Source organism: Clupea harengus, chromosome 2 (genome assembly GCF_900700415.2).
Source record: "Clupea harengus chromosome 2, Ch_v2.0.2, whole genome shotgun sequence".
NCBI lineage: Eukaryota > Metazoa > Chordata > Actinopteri > Clupeiformes > Clupeidae > Clupea > Clupea harengus.
Window position 1 is genome coordinate 12,314,834 of NC_045153.1, and position 20,791 is coordinate 12,335,624.

The following is a 20,791-nucleotide window of genomic DNA, read 5'->3' on the forward strand; positions in this document are numbered from 1 at the left end:
TTTGTAGTAGTTTGCATGTTTTTATGGTGTGATGGCTTGATGTAGCTTAATGTGTATTTCCCACGTAGCGACAGCCTCCTTAGCTTGACACGACGGTGGACAAGCGTGGAGTAGCGGGGTTAGAAACTCAACAGCCCTCGGTATGTTTTGTTAAGTCATTCAGAACATTGTGCACTGATGCTGTGTGGTTTGTGTAGTTAATGAGGATATTTCCTGCTGCAGGTGGTGTCCGGCGACTGCCACTGTTTTTCCCCTATTAGTTTTCCATTGTTTGATTTCTTTCTGTTTTGTTTGTTTAAGGGGCTGTTTTGTGTGCTTATTTGGGGGTTTATATGCATTTAGAGCCTTGATTAGGCTAGGCTTACTAACCTGGCGACGCATTTTTACACTTTGCACTGAGTGTTTGTCCTACAATGCCTAATGTTTGCAGTGATACTTAGATGTGATATGCAGATAAGAGTTGGTGTGGTTATATATTTGTATTCCTAAATCACGTGTGTTGTAGCGTTCCCCAGGTTGGGAGTTCACCAAACCATGTGCCATTCTAAGCTAAAGGCCCAGGTATATTAGGCCCACAATCACGCCCCTGTTGTTAGTGTTTGCTATTTTAATAGGATGTACATCCATCTGATTTTACTACTGTGCATTTAATAAACATTGTATTTATATTTGTTATACCACGGCCTCTGCCTAAGTTCTTTTGATTGGACAGGAACTGTGCAGGGAACCTAGTCCTAATTATAGTATGCTCAACTGAGGGTCTCTCACCCCATCTGTGAGAGTGGCGTAGTCGGAAACAACTAGCATGAGACCTGGTCCTAACATTCTCTGAGACCATTTAATGCTAAGTGCACCACCCCGCCACAATTGGATGGAGTTAGTTTGCTAATTAACCAAAGCTGGCTATGTAGTCATCAAACCTACCTACTCTGCTAAATGCTTTCTGCCTTTTCTTTGCGTTGGAATTCTGTCATTGATGCAGATGTGGTTTTTCATTTCTAATCATAGCAGTGCCTTTTTCGGTGGTAATTGTATTCTAGGAAGCTGGTAACTTGGCTAGTCAGTGGTCAAAAGGGCTATTTTTTCAGTTATTTCCTTAGCTAGGTAACTTACAGATATCGGTAGTAACGTTAGTCTATTCTAGACGACTAGGTTAAGCAGTTTAAGTTAACTGCCCTGTTTTAGCCCCAAATAAAAAATCGTCAATAAACAAAGGTACGTCTCATTCAAACGCTGCCTGTTATGTTCACGTTCCTCAAGGAACCACTTGCCTACTGAAAACCGGCGTGAGCGATGGCCCAAACCAGGGGAAATCTTTCTACGTGTGCGCAGCTCGCCGCCTTGCGGTTTCACTCATCCTGCAGAGTAAGTTTATGTTTTAATGATTTGGCCCTTTTCAGTAATGCCATAAACAATATTTCAGTAAACAATATTTAGTAGGTGGTGAAACTCTATAAAACTACATGAAAGTCACTCAACTGCTTCTAAGCTGGACGACGACAATGGTGATGATACTGATACTCCTTTTCTTCAGCATTCCTCCCTCTCACTGTTTGCACCAACTCCAGGCTCTGATTAAGTCAGTCGACAAATCCCAGCGCTACAGGTGTGTGTGTGTGTGTGTGCGCGCACGCGCACGTGTTTGTGCTTTGTTTGTGAGTTTGCTGTCATGACCTCTTATTCATTTATATTTTTTAATTAAAATGACATTTGTTTACTAGCATGTGTTTGTGTGATGCAATGTCTCTCTCCCTCATGACGACCTCTTTGATCCCAGGCTGTACTTCCGTTGTGCGCTGGGAATGAAGGAGGGGCAGAAGTGGTGTGGGAGTGTTCCCTGGAATTCTGTAAGTATTACGTTTTCCTCAACATTTCAGGTTTTTTTGTTTGTTTGTTTTTTTAGCTCTGTGCTGAAATGCTCTGTCAGTGTCCCATCCTTGTCCTGTATTTTGACTGAATGGTGTCTAGGGGCAGCTTTTGTCTCTCGCCATATCTACCTCTCCATCTCCCTCTCCAACTCACTCTCTATTTTCCAGATTCGGCATTACACACATAGGGCCTCATTTATAAAACGTACTTACGCACAGATTTGATCTTAGAGTGTTCGTGCGATCAAATCCACGTCTAAGTACAGATTTATAAAAACCGTCTTAGACGTAGAAAAGGACTTATCTCTACGTCTGGTTCTAGTTCGTGTAAGTACATTTCCTTGTGGCAATACTGGAGTACTGCAGGAATTCGGAACTTCTTGAGCGCCGACATGCAGTTTCATCATCATCATCGTCACCACCACCGTCACCATTAGGGCTAATGGTAAAAGGCCAAATGAATGTTTCGCTCAATAAAATCAATTCAACAATTTGAATTATTCATACATGAATAAAATTCACGTCGAATAGGTATTCATTTTAATTCCACACGTGTAAAACATTTCGCTCAATTTATAGCCTATAAAAAGCCTGATAGTGAAAGTTTTCAGTAGGAGATATGGCTGCATTGGCGTTGTTAGAGGATATTATCCCTCTATGTCCGAAATGTATTACGTGTCCATACAGTGCCCAGGAACAGCGGAATGTGAAAGAGGATTTTCTGCGTAAAACACGGTTCCCAATGGCTTCTCACCCCGATTGCGCACACTCAGACAGCCTAGGAAGCCCACTTCAGTACAGCACATGCCCGTGCGCGGTCGGTAGTGGAGCGCAGCATAGGCATGCTGAAGGGAAGGTGGCGATGTTTGGATGCATCGGGAGGGAGACTGCTATATGACCCCGAAAAGGTTTGCCAGATCATCCTAGCCTGTTGTGTGCTACACAACATCTGATTCACCAACTATACCAACAGTATAAAAATAAATGCACACATGTTTTATTTAGGCACGTTTGTTCAAAGAACCCTCAATAGCGGACAGAGTTCGGCAACAACCTCACTAACAGAAGCTGGTGGCAGACGAGGCCCCGATGCTGGTGCAGCAGGTGCTGCTGCCGCAGATGTGGCTTCTGGTGCTGCTTGTGCCACAGGTGCGGCCGCTGGTGCTTCTACCATGCCACATACTTTGCTTTTGCCATTACGCCACCCGACAGGCTTTCGAACAATGTTTTGGCCCGCATCTGCTCTTCCATCAGCAGAACGTCGATTTCAGCCTCACTATAATTCTTCTTTTTACATGTTTCTTTCTTACTTGCCATTGTCACAGAGAGTTTGTGCATTGAGGATGCGCTCTGTTTGTGCATTGAGAATATGCTAATTGGATTAAGTAGGGGCGTTTTGAGGGCGGAGATTCAGCTGCGCACAATTCCACGATCATTTGTGATTTATAAACGCAGGAATGGCGTACACGTGTTTTTTTTGGGCGTACGTTCATTTTCTGTGAATAACACTTACGACCATTTCAGAAAACGTCTGAGATGAAATGTAAGATGGTTTCTACGCAACATTTTATAAATGAGGCCCATAGACACACACACCCAGCTTGCATATACATTTTTCGCCTATGGACATATATTTTTCCCTCTAATAAATTCAACGTTAATTTAAACCGTGTTTGCTTTGTTTTATGTTGTTTATGGCTCGAGTCGGTGGTAACAAACCCAATACACTTTTTGGTGCTCTAGCTGACCGTTCTACATGTGAGCTCAAAACACCTCTGGTGTTTGTTCACAGTGATGGCTTTGCATTTAGGACTCAAACAACGTTTCTCTGAACAAGCCATACACTATTCCAGCCAATCAGTACGTTGCTTCCAGACCACGGAAGGTAGGGGTGCAATTTGATTGGCTGTTTAGCTCAAATATCAACAACTCTTTGCAAGAATATGCAAGACTGTTCCTTTAATATTGTGCTGTATATAACATACTTATATACAGCACGTAATTCTGTAGCATTATGTTGTTCAGTCGTATTTCATGTTTATTTTAACCCAGAGTAGGTTGCGAGCTGAGTAGGAAAAAGTAAGTAAACACAAACGTCATCAAAATGGACACCGTAGTCTTCACTGACCGTTTATTTTTTTAAGGTACAAAGAAAGCAGTATTTAGTTATTCTTCAGTACTTAGGTATTCAGTACATTTCTGTGTAAAATATGTTGCATTTAATTATCTGCACCACACATGATAACCAGGATATCATACATAACATCACATTACATACCCTAACCCATAAGATTATATCTGTAGCAATATTAGATATAGTTAGACTTCAGCACTCGCTCTTGATAGACACAAAGCAGAAACAAAGAAGTTGACAGACTGAATAATCATAATAAATCAACAAGATGACATCCTTTAATCTGATGTTTTTCACACATTTATGATTTATACATTTACATGTCATCTGTGAATAAACAATATAACACACCCTAAATTAATTTTAGCTAGACAATGATTAAAACAGCCTTCCCCTAAATCCAGCTGAAAACATTCATGCTCAACCATGCAGGACCTCGTGCTCTCGCTCTCATGCCCCTCAACGCAAACAGGACTAACCCTTTTGCCACAGCCAGCTGAGCATCGTCAGGACAGAGGATTCTGCACAGACAGCCAAACTGCTCTTTCACTTCATTCTGAAGGATGTTACAAGATGCATAGCCCCCTACTAAGAGAATGCAGTCTATGTGGATCTCTGGTGTGTGTAAGATTGCTCTTACGTCCTGCACTATTTTGTCCACACTCTCCCTGAACAATTCTTCTAGCTTTGAAAAGGTAATTTTGATAGAGCCATCTGACCATGAGACCCCCTGAACATCTGTGAAGAAGCGGCAAATGTCTTGCTTCCCCTGTGCTAAAGTGATCAAGTTGAAATGGCAAGGAATGTAAACATCCTTCATCTTTTTGTTACATTTAAATGTAGTGAAATCAAACATCATTCTCTGGACTTCACTGGGGTGATCTTTTTCATATTTGTCCCAGAGATCATGGCCAAAGGTGTCTCTGAGGAGGTTTTTGAACTTAGCATCAACTGTTCCACCACCCATATCGTTACCCAAAGCTTTGTTTAACTCCATTAGCTGCCTGGGAAGCGAGATCTCGTACACTACCCGGTGCACAGTAATGTCAACTGTTCCACCTGAAATTAAAAAGCAATAATCAACAAAAAGGAAATGCTTGATAGCTGAGACTGCAGTATAAAAGGTATAGTTTGCTTTGCACAGGATTACGATGAAAGATTGCCTGTACCTCCACAATCAACAACAATGAACTGTGTTCCAAATAATATCTCCGGTATGTCATCCCTGAAGAGCTTCTTGCACCACACTGAGGCTGCCTCTGGCTCTGACGCCATGAAGAGCTCTCTTGATGTCTCAGTGATCAGGCCTCCCTGAAAAAATAACCATAAATAGGCAACTAAACAAGTACACGCAGGTTCTTTTGCCTTTTTTAATTTACCCTGTGAACAGACACTGGACTGAATATTTTGAGGAACCTTTTAATCAACAGGATTATGGCCTATGACTAAACACATACAAACAGATCAGAGAAGCTGTCGTTCCAGTTTGAGTTGTAACTAACTGTTCACCCTTATAATACTAGGCCCCTAAATACCTCTAAAAGTGGAATGCTGCTGTCTGATTAGTGTAGTTGGGTATAAATAGTAAGCAGTAAGTAATGTAGTGGTAGTAAGTGTTGGTGCACCATGTAAGGGCAACACTTTTTATGTCAGTAATGGTCCAAAGCTGGCTAAATTGGTATTCTAATGGTCACAGAACTATAATGGTAGTTGAAAACAGCTTTGGCAGACTTACCTGTATTGCTGCTTCTCTCATGAATTGTTTGGCTGCAGGTTCCCAGATTGCCGGCACAGTCAGCGCCCAGGTCACATCAGAGGCACTGAATGTTCTTCCACATGTGTGTTTTCTTATCATGTTTAGAGCATGATCCTTTAGATATCGGAGACTTTCAGAAAACACTTTCATAGCCCCCATAGGCTTCCCTTCAGAGTCGGAGATCATCGTGTTTCTGTTGATATTCTAAAAGTAAGATGGCAATAATTAGTTCAGAAAGTTAGCTAACAGTTTATTTACATTTTCAATAATATGTGTTGTGGACGTCTACTGTTTTTATGTAAATCCTGATTTCAAATGCTTAATGCATAATGCATAAAAATGCTTTACCATAGACAAACAATTGCATGTAGAGTGCAACCAGTATTCTGTATAACAATATAATATACGCAATATTCTGATTAAATCACTCTCTGTAAAGTACACACCGTGAACTTACTTTGTTGTTAAGCTGCATTTTGAAATTATTGAAAAAGCGTTTGTTGTTTTGGCCCATTCTCTTGTATGCCATCAGTGCTTCATAGCCAAAATCCAGGAATGTACCATCTTCATCAAACAAAATGCAGGTTGAAGTTTTCAGTGTATCAAAGCCCCCACTTTTCCCCCAGTGTGGATTCAAGATAACAGAAGGGTTGGATCTCTCACAGAAGCAGTAGCCACTGTAGGCTGTGCCAAAGTCTATGCCAACTACAAATGTTGTCATAATTGAGAAGTGGAAAAAGACTAGCCCTGATGAGTTTGTGTCAGTCACTAAACCTCCTGATTCAGCAGATTTCTTTCTGATCCAGCATTCCACAGTGCTATGCCACAATGTACATGTTTTCAGTCCTTCCACTGTGTTTTATACTTCATTCATACTAGCAAAGCTCAGCCCACTTTTGGGGAGGGATTAACACATTGCACAATGAGTTGTCACTGTGTGCATGTTGATCAACTAAGGCAGTGGTTCCCAAACTTTTTACAGTCCCGTACCCCTTCAGACATTCAATCTCCAGCTACGTACCCCCCCAAAAAATTAAAAAAAACGAATTCCGTTTCGGCTCATTTTGTTCACCCTGAGGTACATTGATGGCTTAAAATGAGTGAATAATATGTGCCACAAGTGCCCCAAACCTTCTAAGGTTGTTGTTTGCCAGCCACCAACAGAACATAAGACTAAAAAAAACATTATTTGCAAGCGATTGGGAAGATGAGCGAATTAATTTGACAGGCTGTAGGAGGTGTCAACCGTTGAAAAGGGGGGCGTGGCCGGAGCGGAGTTCAGCACAGACGTGACATTTTCTCAGTGGTTTTGTTTTTTAATTAATGCTTGTTCATCGTTGCGATCGTTGTTGTGTTTAGTAGAAATAAATACAGCCATGCAGGGCAAAATACAGGGGAATTTGGGCGATTTTGATGCACAAAATGATGTTTCCGTCTGAAAGTTGCAATTCTGTTTCAAAGGGTACATTCCGCGAATTCCGTCCGTTTTCTGTTATCGCGGACATTTTCTCCCCGCGTACCCCCTGAACCACTTCGCGTACCCCTGGGGGTACGCGTACCCCAGTTTGGGAACCGATGAACTAGGGCAGGGCCGGCTCTAGCCCTTTGGTTGCCCTAGGCGAGATTGAGTTTTGCGCCCCCCCCCCCCCCCCCCCCCACACACACACACAATACTTAACATCACTGAAGAGACGTATATTAACTTAACTGCTTTACTTTGCATAGCAGTTTTTACACCCACTTATAATTCTCCTATTCTACATTGCAGTTCAACAATAAATGGTGCATGGACAACAAACACCAGAATAGTTTCAGAACATTTTCTTTTTTATTATTTTAAATAATTTATTACACACTCAAAGTTAGGATTAAATTAACTCTATAAACTGTGCAAAACCATAAACTGTGCAAAACACTCTTAAGCACCTGTAAGGACATTTAAGCAAATTATGACCCTCTATACCCTAACTATACCCTCTACAAACAAAAGTGCTTTCATGAATACTGTACGTACCACTACAAAATATCTCAAATACCTCACTACAATTCTTCCAGTAATTTAGGCCACTACTAATGAGGTGGTCATTTTTCTGTGAAAAGAGCTTGTAGCAGAAGCAATACAGAGTATTGTTTTTCCTTGAATATACAAGCCAGCGTCTCTTGATTTTCTCCCCATTTACTAATTTCCTGTAGAAGTGGTTGTGGTGGCAGCTTCTCCCATCATCTCTTTTTGGAAATGTAAAGTCTGGACTGGTCTGGTATGGTCCTCTGCGAACTAACTCTGTCCTTACCGGATCACAGAGGGCTGGCCAGTCAGCAGGATCTATAGGTTCTCCCTGGATAGCAGGAATTGTGGAGGGTGAGGTGTCTGCAGGCGGCAGTGTAGTTTCACTGGTGCCCTGAGTGCTTGATGTGGTCCTGGATGTCCCTTCACCTTCACCTGTATTCAAGCATATTGTATAGCCAGACAAGCGGTGTTTAATATAATAAGTGAAATGATCATGAATGTGGTTGAACTTCTTTAAGAAAACAAGCTATTGTATATAAACATGCTAACATGTTTCTATTGTACTTTAACGTATGGATGTGGCTAGAATAAATACTATTAAATAGACTCACCTGATGCAGGCTGTATGTTCCTGGCCTGTGTGTTACTGGCCCCTTGAGTACTACTGGATGACCCTTCTCCTGCAGCTGTATTTAAACACAGAGTTCATCCATGCTGTTCTTTACACAATTGCATTTGGTCATTTCTATCATCCTCCCACATAGTTGCATTGTACAAATACATTTGATCTGACCATGTAACTTGTAGTAGCCTAGATAAATTACAATTACTGCCACCACTGCTACAAGGCTAAATAATACTAGGCTACTGATTACAATTAGTAGTATTAATGTGATGTGCTTATGAAAGTAATAATTGCTAATAATAATAACAATAACAAAAACAGCAACAATAGTACTAGTTGTGTAGGCTACTTACAAAGTTCAGAGGGGGGCGAATCAGGCGTCCTTTCTCCAGCAGGTGCCGGCCTCTGCAAAAATGCGTCTGGGCAAAAGTGCATCTGGCCAATTTAAAAAAAAAAATTTAAAAATTAAAAATCAAAACAAAACACACGTATACATTTTAGTATATTCCTGGGGAGGAACTGTACAGAAGGGTGAACACCACCACTATCCCCAAAATGGTTACTGTATGTATATGCACCTGCTAGTTGCGAATTCACTAAACAGAACTTATGCCATTTATAATGAATGTAGACAGCAACTGTACTTTTCATAACTAGCAAACGTTATCCAGATACTGGTCTTTTGACATTTACACCCATGTAGGTTATCAGTGAAGTTACGTTTGCTAGTAATAGCCTACGTAGCAAATTATCAAAGTAACAGTCGCTAGCTAGCAATATAGCTAGCCTAAGTGACAGCAATGGAACGTCCAATATTAGGTGATGCACAATACTACATGTATTTCGTTTGACACCTTAATGGCTGAGATGAGAAGACTTACCTCTATACTTGGCTTTCTTTTCCTCTTCTTCCTTTCTTTGTTTTCGTCCCTGTGCTCCAGATGGTTTAGACCGCTTCATTTTTGCGAATGTCACGTAGCTGACACGCTCACCCCACCCTGGCAGTGTGCAGTGCAGGAGCCCTCACGTAACAAACATAACGTAATATAACGCGCCCCCCCCCCATTAGGAAATTATCGACAACAACCATCAATTCAATCTAAAAATCAGGTTGACAAGTAAACGTGTGGCTGAAGGGGCGCCCTAGGATGATCATGATAAATAAACATGTTTTAATTTGCTTGCTATTCTACCTATGATTAATGGGAAGTAGGTCTAAGGGCGACACTAGAAGGCGCCCCCAACCAATTTGTCGCCCTAGGCAGTCGCCTATAGCAATCGCCGGCCCTGAACTAGGGCAATGGCTGTGGGACCAGAGGTAAGTGGCAAATAAACGTTATTTTTTAATTACTGTTCTATTTACCAACGGCCTCTCAAGAGTTATTTTTGTCTGTATCCCCTCCCCTTCTCTAGACCATGTGATTCATGCCAAATGATGAAACAGGTATGTTTGTAGGACATAATGATAAGATTAATATTTGATTTAAAAAAACAAACAATGTTTGAATTTGATGTTACTTAAACATTGTACTGTTTGTATTTATTCATGTGACATGGATGGTTCTTAAACAGAATGGATGAAGAAGCTGAACGACATCAAGAAGGTGTCTGATTTAAAGTTAGTCATTCTGTAATTCTAATTAAGCTTTTGGTGTGTTTCTTTCCTTCATAAGACATAGCTGACATGGCGTATAAAATGTAATGAAAGACCCTTTATTTGTAAAATAAAAAAAGACATATGGTATGTGTTTGTGTGTACTTTATTTTGTCATATTTACATAATATATTTTCTGAAAATAGTATATTTATTATTAATAATAATATAATTAGTAACATTGTATATTAATGAACTTAACTTTGCTGGGACAGGGCTGGTGTCGATGTATTCCCTGATCTGTATATGAATGTGTCCCATTGATGTATAATTAAGAGTGATGCTTTCAGTTTTTATTGACACAATACGTGTTGTCCTTGTCCTGGGTTCGAATTTAACCAAATAAAAAACCTAGGGTGAGATTTCAACAACATTCTCAATGTGAAATTGATTACTATGTCAATTGCATTGATCAGCGCACTTGAAGGCATCACAGAGTTAGGCACTCTGGGCACATGGGCAGGATTTATATGCTATATATGAATCACAGCTGAGGTAAATGCACAATGTTTTCAATGTTTTAAAAAATTGTATTGCCATATTGACTGCTAAGCGATTTTAAGGATTTATCTTATGAAAAAAAGGTTGAGTATGACAACATTTAAATTTAAATCCCCAATGCACTCTGCCTGAGGTTAAAGAGTTCATGTTCACCTGATTCACCTGTCATTGCACCAAGGAACTCAGTTCCAAATAGTTCAGTGATGGCACAAAATGTTGATTTAATGTCTGACATTGACAAGGAAGTTGCAACAAGGAAGTGAAAGAGTTAATGAGAAAAAAATGTTGTTCAACGCAGCCTGAGGAAGAAAAACTGCATTAACCCCGGCGAAATGTTTCTGTTTCCGTGTGAGATTTTTTTTAGATCAGGAACCTAACCACACTCTGCTATACAGGATCAGGAATGCAGTCAGACAGTTGACATGCACACCTGTCATTAATGTTTGATATACAAGTATTTGTAACCCCCCCCCCCCCTTTTCCTTCTGTGAGGCGCATTGTGTTACCTCCTGGTATGAAATGCGCTGTACAAATAAAGTTTGATTTGATTTATTCCTCAGCATTGCGTGGCGATCTTTCATCTGGGCAAACTTTCCTGTCAGAGTCCACCAATCCACCACCAATGAATGAGTTTTCAATTGATAGCATAGCAGGTGTATTTCATCTCTGTTGCCGGGCGGCAGTGGTACAGGAGGTAGAGAAGTCGTTTAGTAATCAGAAGGTTGCTAGTTCGATTCCCTGTCGAAGCGTCCTTGAGCAAGACACTGAACCCCTAATTGCTCCTGATGTGCAGTGTGCCATCAGTGTAAATGTAAAATGTGTATACATCCTTGTAAGTCGCTTTGGATAAAAGCGTCTGCTAAATGTAAATGTTGCCCCATGGTATTGTGTGTAAATGTCGGCATTGAAAAGTGTCTCTCAGACTCAGCAGTGGTCATTGGCGTAGCGATTATGGTTTTTCGCAGTGACGCCAGCATTGCCATGTTTTTGTCTTGAGCCACTAGATTGAAGGAGGGGTTTTTGCCATTCCAGACTGAATGATGTTGAAATCCTCTGTCTGGTGTGGTCAGCCATCTGTAAACTTTCTTAAACTTTCTGCTGCCCTGTGGTTAATACTCGGGTGTGGTCTATACGTTTATACATTTATTATTTTTCACCACGGCAATGCGGCTTCAGTCATCTTCACACGTGTTAACTTGTAGGATGCCAGTTTACTTTGCCCTTGCCCAAACGGTCAGCAACAGGAGATAACTCCTCCTATAGCCTCACCTGCACCTCGTTCCCTTCCTCCTTTTTCTTTTTGAAAAAGCTTCTTTAATCCACAGCCTTCAAGTCTTGCCTTAGTGAATTAGTCAATCTAAAGACAGGCCTTGTTATCTGTGCAATCTACCTCCTCCCCTCTCTCTCTTTCTCTCGTCCTCACAAAGATATGTGTATGCCAAGTTGTGTGAAACAGATCTGCTGCTAGAATGACACACAGAGGACCCAAAACATCTCGAAGGAAATGAAAAATAGACATTTAAAAAGGCCACTGGAAAGAATGACAAGTCGAGAAGACTGACACAATTAATTGATTGACAATGGTAGGCTTCACAATCTAAGGCCAAGCCTCAGAAAAAGTGAAATCCTCGAAGCGATGAAAGCAAACATAAAGTGTAGGTAGGTAACATGAATAGGCAACAGTGTGAGGACAGATTAGATTATCTGTGCATCTCGGAAGAGGAACAGTATGAGGAACTACTGAGTTCTGTCGTCACTGCCTTTTCTTTATGGTGTCATAAAATAAGGTTTTTCTTTTAGCTTTCTTTTAGCTTTAGCTTTAGTTTTGTTGGCCATGTTTGATACTCAGTTAGAACGCACACATGGGCAGGATTTATATGCTATATATTTATCACAACTGAGGTAAATTGAGCGATTTCAAGGCAATATTGAAAAAGGTTGAGTAAGTCCAAATTTTAATGAAAATCTCCAATGCACTCTTCCTGAGGTTAAAGAGTTCATGTCCACCTGATTCACCTGTCATTGCACCAAGGAACTCAGTTCCAGATAGTTCACTGTTCGCACAACGTGTTGTTTTGATGTCTGATATTGACAAGGTAGTTGCAACGAAGAAGTGAAAGAATTAATGAGAAACATGTTTTGCTAAGCACAGCCTGAGGAAGAGAAACTGCATTAATCCATGTGAGATTCTCTCCGACCAGGAACCTAACCACACTCTGAAATACAGGATCAGGAATGCAGTCAGACAGTTCACACGCACACCTGTCATTAATGTTTAATATTCCTCAGCATTAAGATATAACACTAAAGTTCTTTGGGGACATAGAAAACTCCCCAGACTTTCCAAAGAGTTTAGTTGGTAGTTTGGGTGGAGAATACTGAAAAGTCTTTAAATGAAGTTAAATACTCAAATAATATGTGATGTCATTAGGACCAGATTCTCCACTTTGACCCTGTCTGTAAACTCTAATTTTCACCATTGGGCTTTACAGAACACCAAATCTTACCCTCCTCAATATCATCCATAGGGATGTCATTCATGAGAATGGGAGGGGTTTCATAAGAAGCTGCATACTTAATTATGTACTGTATGTGGTCATTGGAGTCAATGTAAACTTCCTCCACAAAAACAGCATTAGGGAATGGTTTGGTGGACTCAAAGGAAGACTGATTTCTGCTCTCATTACCTCAGTAATTGATCCAGTAATTGATGGATCCTCGGGCCTTAACCTACGTCCAAAATACCCCACCACATAATCATGCAAATAGACTCACCAAGTAATGTGCTTGAAATAGAAAGATGCATGAGGCGATCTTTCATCTGGGCAAACTTTTCTGTTGGTCATTGGCGTAGGGATTATGGTTTTTGTATGGTGTGTGTGTGTGTAGTCAGCTCTGGATAAACAGTGTGTAGCGTTTCCTCTCTATTTGGCCAGCGGCCCTGTCAGCCCATTTGTCCTCCATGCAACAGGGGTGACTTACTTCTGATAATATTTCTCTCTGTCCCTCACACCCCTGTCTTATCCCTCTCTCTCTCTCTCTCTCTCTCTCTCTCTCTCTCTCTCTCTCTCCCCCTCTCTTTCTCCCTCTCTCTCTCTCTCTCTCTCTCTCTCCCCCTTAAGGCCTGTTCACCCTGTCAATGATAACTATGACAATAACTGTAACTATAGTAACTTTAGTTTTAAATATCACTCTAGCGCATAACAATGGGAACGTCCACACCTCACACTATAACAATAACAGCATGAGGAACAGTATTATTGGACATCGTTTTCATCGCAATAAAGGCACCACAATAAAACATTACTTATATCTCAGAGAGATTTTCACTGTAGTTGGTCAGTGTGGACGCTCATATCATTTTAGTTCCAGTTGTCATTATAGTTATGGTTGGCTGTGTGGACACTTTACACACACCTTTTCTCTCTCTCCCCCATGCATTCTCCTATATCCCTCTTTCTCTCCCTCTCTCTCTTTCTCTCTCTCTCTCTCACACACACACACACACACGCACTCACTCAAACCTTTTCTCTTTTCTCTTCTCTCTCCACTTTTGTGGGAAAAAAAGAGTTATCAATGTACAGACAGAAATAATTGTTAGAATACACATTGTTTAGATAGACGCCCCTTTGGTGGTGACGAGCTGTGGTGTTTTCTTCATCAGCATATGCTAGTGTGCTCTTGTTCGCCCTTGGCAGTCCTGGATACTGACTCTGTAGAATGTGATGTGTGTTTATACAACGCTGAATGACATTAACATCAAGCAGTGAAAAGCATTATCATGCCGTGTGAGATTAATCTTCTCTACACTGATGCATGTTTATCAGTTGTAAATTCATAACTTTCGTTTGTTTCATTATCTCATGTTCTCTTTCTGTCCTCAATGATTCAGAATCCATTTATTGTCTCAGAAAATGGAGTGAGATCTCCATCTACTGGACACAAAAAAAAATGACATAAAATATTTGGGCCGTGCTTTAGACTACGCTAAACACTGACACTGAAATGAAGGCCTTCTTTGATTGTTTCTTCAATCCATGGTACTCATTACCAGTCCCTGTCATACTCTTTTTAATCACTATTATCTGAGGGGGAGGTGTCTCCAAAATGTTTAAGTATCTTTGAACCAGTAATACCTATGACACTCTCCAAGTCTCCAATCTCCCCAGATAGTGGAAATTGTATTTATGTATTTGCGCTACCAAAAGGATATTACCTGGCGTCATGGCATACATTACTCCACTGCAGTGTAGAAGTTGTATTATCTATGAATGTACTGGTTACTATACATGTGTGCATGAAGGGAAGGATTAACATCTGGTTGTTCTTGAATACATTTTGTGCTACAATCAAACTGAAAAAAACACTGATTTCAGCACTTTCACCACGCTACTCATCTTAAAGGTACAGTCCACAATTCTAATCTGTTGCATTCCTCTGCGCCCCTACCAGCTGTGGTGGCATCAGGATCATTATGTTCATGCCTTTCACCTGCCAGCAGGGGGATTTCAGCATTAATGTGCCTATGACTCCATGCCCTCTCTCTCTCCCCATCTCTCCCTCTCTCTCTCTCCATCTCCCCCTCCCCCTCTCTCTCTCTCTACCAATCTCCCTCTCTCTCTCTCCCCATCTCCCCTCCCTCTCTCTCTCTCTCGCCATCTCTCTCTTGCGCGCTCTCTCTATTTTTCACATTTGACATTGCATGCGTAAACAGACACACCCAGCTTGCATATATATTTCTAATAATTCTGTAGCATTATGTTCAGTCTTATTTCATGTTTAATTTAACCCAGAGTAGATTGGGAGCTGAGCGAGAGAAAGGCAGTAAACACAAACAACAACAAAAATTGCCCCCATATTCTTCACTGATTTTTGTTAAGGTACAAAGAAAGCAATATTTAGTAATTCTTTAGTACTTAGTTATTCAGTACATTTCTGTGTAAAATATGTGACATTTAATTATCTGCAATATACATGATAACCAGGATAACAAACACATAACATAACATCACATAACATGCCCTAACCCAGAAGATTAAATCGGTAGCAATATTAAATATAGTTAAACATCAGCACTCGCTCTTGATAGATACAAAGGAGGAACAAAGAAGCTGACTGAACAATCATAATAAATCAAGAAGATGACATCCTTTAATCTGATGTTTTTCACACATTTGGGATTTATGCATTTACATGTCATCTGGGAATAAACAATATAACACACTCTAAATAATTTTTTGCTAAACAATGATTAAAACAGTGACTTTTTCTTCCCCTAAACCCAACTAAAAATGTTCATGCTCAACCATGAAGGACCCCTCTCCATTTCATGTTAAATAGAAAACATCACAGACGATCTTCAAGCTCGTTTTGACAGAAACCATTTTTCAAATGATTGAAACCCTCTGTGTGTGACTTCCAGTAATTTGATTTAAAACCATAAATCTGGTTTCACTGCGTCATAAAATCCAGCTTAACAGACTCTTGTTCGTTGGAGGTCATGTCAGTGGCTGTAGCTTGTATCTCTGTTAATCCAAAACTAACCTCAAGTTTCACCAGTCGATTTCGGCCCTCCCTTATATCAGGCATATTGACAACGAACTGTCCAATTTTTTTCAATCCAGGCTCATCTACATACATTGCATCTGGTTCCTCTGTGCTGTAAAACTGGAAGCTCATGGTAGTCTGGTCAGAATCAACTGGACGAAACATATACTCCTCAGCCTGATCACAGACTACAGACTGACCTTTTTGGACAAATCTGTGAAAAAGATCAGCACAGAACACGTACTCTTCTTCTTTGGCTTTTCTCCGCTTCTCTACCCTGTGTATTGCTCTGTCAAACAGGCGAGCTTCTGCAATGCCATAGGTCAGAGCACTGACTCGTGATGCCACGATCTTGGGGTTCAGTCCAAACAGGACTGCCCCTTTTGCCACAGCCAGCTGAGCATCCACAGGACAGAGGATTCTGCGCTGACCGCCAAACTGCTCTTTCACTTCATTCTGAAGGATTTTACAAGATGCATAGCCCCCTACTAAGAGAATGCAGTCTATGTGTAGCTCTGGTTTGAGTAAGATTGCTCTTATGTCCTGCACTATTTTGTCCACACTCTCCCTGAACAATGTTTCTAGCTTTGAAAAGGTAATATTGATAGAGCCTTCTGACCATGAGACTCCCTCAACATCTGTGAAGAAGGAGGACATGTCTTGCTTCTCCTGCGCTAAAGTTGTGGACAAGTTGTGATAGCAAGGAATGTAAACATCCTGCTTTTCATCGCAACATTTAAATGTAGTGAAATCAAACATCATTTTCTGCACTTCACTGGGGTGTGCTTTTTCGTATTTGTCCCAGAACTCACAGCCAAAGCTGTCTCTGAGGAGATTTTTGAACTTAGCATCAACAGTTCCACCACCCATATCGTTACCAGAAGCTCTGTGTAATTCCTTCAGGATCCCTTTATCCAAGACCTGGTGCACAGTAATGTCAACTGTTCCACCTAAAAAATAAAAAGCAATAATCAAAGAAAAGAAAATGCTTGATAGCTGTAACTGAAGTATGAAAGGTAAAGTTTGCTTTGCACAGGATTGCTATGAAAGATTAAGCCTGTACCACCACAATCAACAACAATGTACTGTGTTCCAGTATTTTGCTCCAGTATGTTGTTGTCAAGTCCCTCTGAGATGAAGCCATCACTAGGGAGCTGCTTGCACCACACTGAGGCTGCCTCTGGCTCTAGCGCGATGATGAGCTTTGATGAGTCTGTCTCAGTGACATAAACATAAATAGGCATCAAGACAAGTACAGCGTCAGGCTGGAGTTAGGATTTTAACCCGAACCGGCAGAAAATAGCGCGGGGGGGGGGGGGGGGACAAAGGCAGGAGATAAAAACAAAAGGTTAGAGGTCAGGGGGGCATTCCTCGTACGTGGTTTATTGACAAACCTGGATAAGTTAACTCAGAGTAAGTGGTAAAACTCCTAATAAAAGAACCCCCATTGGTTCATTCTCCTAGCAAAACAACGTCAGAGGGCTCTTATATTAGGAGGTTTACCACTTATTCTGAGTTAACTTATCCAGGTTTGTGACTAAACCACGTACGAGGAATACCCCCCAGGACTGAGGCACATGCACAACAAAAACAAACACAGAGCACATGGTGATGACAAAACAGGTAGAGAGTCCTTGGCTGCCTCTAGAGGCCAACAAATGTCCCAACTCGTGACATACACTACACATAGGCGCCTTTTTTATTCCCCCTGTGAACAGAAACTGAATAAATATTCTGAGGAAGCTTTTAATGACTCAACAGGATTGTGGCTTATGACTAAACACATACAAACAGATCAGAGAAGCTGCAGTTCAGGTTTGAGATCTACCTAACAAGTAATAACACTAGAACCTTATAGCTCTTAAAGTGGAAGTGCCGTTGTCTGTCTAGTTGTGTGGAAATAGTAAGTAGGGTGTGTTGGTGCACCAAATAATGGGCAACACTTTTTATGTCAGTAATGGTCAAAAGATGACTAAATTGGTATTCAAATGGTATTTCAAATCGTTACAGAACCATAACGTTAGTTGAAAACAGCTTTGGCAGACTTACCTGTATTGCTGCTTCTCTCATGAATTGTTTGGCTGCAGGATTCCAGATTGCCGGCACAGTCAGCACCCAGGATACATCAGAGGCACTGAATGTTCTCCCATTCGTGTGGTTTGATATCATGTTTAGAGCATGATCCTTTAGATATCGGAGACTTTCAGAGAACACTTTCATAGCCGCCAAAGACCTCCCTCCACAGTCAGAGATCATCATGTTTCTGTCGATATTCTGAAAGTAAGATAGCAATGATTAGTTCAGAAAGTTAGCTTACAGTTTCTATACATTTCCAATTAAATGAAATGCTTAATGCATAATGCATAAAAATGCTTTACCATAGACAAACATATACATTTGGAGTGTAACCAGTATTCTGTATAACAATATAATATACACAATATTCTGATTAAATCACCCACTGTACAATACACAGAGTGAACTTACTTTGTTGTAAAGCTCCATTTTGAAATTATTGAAAAAGCGTTTCTTGTTTTGACCACCTCTCTTGTATTTCATCAGTGCATCATAGCCAAAATGCAGCAATGCCCCATCTTCATCAAACAAAATGCAGGTTGGAGTTTTCAGGGTATCAAAACTCTCATTTTTCCCCCAGTGTGGAGTCCTGATATGAGAAGGGTTGGATCTCATACAGAAGCAGTAGCCACTGTAGGCTGTGCCGAAGTCTATGGCAACTAAAAATTTAGTCATATTGAAGTGGACCTTTAGTGTTGGAGCAGCACAGTGCAATGCCACAATTTGCATGTTTTCAGTCCTTACAGTGTTTTATACTTCATTCATACTAGCAAAGTCCAGCCCACTTTTGGGGAGGGATTAAGAATCCTAATGAAAAGCTTTGTCCTTGGAATCGAACTCACATTCAACACATTGCACAATGAACTGTCAACACTGTGCGCACTTTGATCAACTTTGGAATAAGGTTATGGGACCTTCCCAGAGGTAAGTGGCAAATAAACTTAATTTTTTAATTACTGTTCTATTTACCAACAGCCTCTCAAGAATGAAGCCTCTCTATGTCTGTATCTCCTCTCTTTCTCTAGTGTGCACCCGTGTGTGGGGTGTAAACCATGCGACTCCATGCGACTCCAACAGAGGTGTGTTTGTAGACTTGATAAGATGAATATTTGAGTTGAAAGTACTGGGTATAAAAACAAATAATGTTTGAATTTGATGTTACTTAAACTATTTGTTGTTTGTTTGTATTTATTAATGTGACATGCTTGCTTCTTGAACAGCATGGATAAAGAAGCTGAGCAACATGAAGAAATTGCTGATTTAAAGTTAGTAATTCTGTAACTCTAATAAGCTTTTTTGTGTTTCTTTCTATCATAAGACATAACTGATTTGGCATATAAAATGTAATTAAGATCCTTTATTTGTAAATAAATATATATATATATATATATATATATATGCTATGTTTATTTTATATTTATATAATACATATTCTAGAAATAGTATTATTAACCCATAATAACTCATATACAATGTGAATTATCCTGGACATCCAGTAGACAACATCCTAACTTCATACTTCTCTACTCCACAGGAAGCAGGTGGACGATTTGATGACTGAAATTTGTTTTCTAAACAGGTATTTGTTTTGATGCTGTTACTTTCCTGAATCTTTTGAGCTAAAACAATAATTTCACTCTCAATAGTTACATATGGTGTCTATTTTGTGGAATTATCTTAATTAGCTGAACAAATAAATTGATGTTGACGTGTTTCGTTATTTTTTCATTATGTTTTTTTCTATACTGTGTTTCCTGAAATGAGCAGCAGCTCAGAACACTCTGAAATTATCAATGATCCCTGCAGAAGATCAGAGCTTTACATCATGTACCAAAAACTTGACACTCAAGTCTGGGCACGGACAAAAGATAGGATAAATACGTTTGACAATTCTGAGCAAATGAAACAATCGGCTAAGAACTTGATAAAGGTAAAAACTCCTACTATATGTCTTATTATATTCTGTAATGTCTGCTGTGCTGCTAAGGGCCAACAGGGTACTGTGCATTTCAATCTCTTTACAGAAAACTCTTGAGACATTTAATCTCTTTACAGGCCACCTTTGAGGAAGGAAAAAAAGAAATGTCTTCCAGGAGAGAGAAGATGGACAGTGGAATGCCTAGCCCCATTAAAGAAAAGGTCTGTCTCTTTTTTTAAGCGATTTAGGTTTTTACATTTCTTGCTTTGATACATGGTTTACAAAGTTTTGAATGTGAATGTTACATTCTACAGGTTTCATCCTACATCCAGTCTTCCATGAAAAATCAGCAGATGGTCTTCTTCCTGCATTTCGAAAACATTAAAAAAAACTCTGATTTCATTTCAACATTTGTCAAGGTAATTTGACTAGCCAATCAAAAAAATAAAAGCTTTAAAATAATGATTCTGGATAATTAAATTAAGTAATTATGGCTGAATTAAGATCAGAATCATTGTACTACTTTATCTGCTCAAGAAATGTTGAATGCAGCCAGGACTGTGCAAAGAAAAATAACTGATAAAAATGTACTAATATATATGATAATGATATATAATTGGCTATGTATATAATATATGATTGTTTGTCCCTGTTTGAATAGTCTTCAGACCTGTAAAAATGAGGTAATATCACTTGACATGCTT

At 40.0% G+C, this 20,791-nt stretch overlaps 2 protein-coding genes across 2 annotated transcripts in view; one reads left to right on the plus strand and one right to left on the minus strand.

The window, feature by feature from the left end:
* LOC122133336 (RNA polymerase-associated protein CTR9-like) overlaps window positions 1–20,791 on the plus strand; it is a 30,041-nt gene continuing 9,250 nt past the window's right edge. The window contains exons 1-3 of the mRNA XM_042709323.1: window positions 1–140; window positions 1,261–1,365; window positions 1,535–1,606. The gene's annotated coding sequence lies outside the window, so the exon portion shown is untranslated. The remainder of the gene's footprint in view (window positions 141–1,260; window positions 1,366–1,534; window positions 1,607–20,791) is intronic.
* On the minus strand, window positions 15,951–18,890 carry LOC105893851 (heat shock 70 kDa protein 12A-like). The gene is made up of 4 exons (XM_031582811.2): window positions 18,581–18,890; window positions 18,135–18,367; window positions 17,157–17,320; window positions 15,951–17,043 (listed from the first exon to the last, which is right to left on the minus strand). The coding sequence occupies exons 1-4, from the start codon at window positions 18,842–18,844 to the stop codon at window positions 15,998–16,000; spliced, it is 1,707 nt and encodes a 568-aa protein (XP_031438671.1). The 5' UTR covers window positions 18,845–18,890; the 3' UTR covers window positions 15,951–15,997.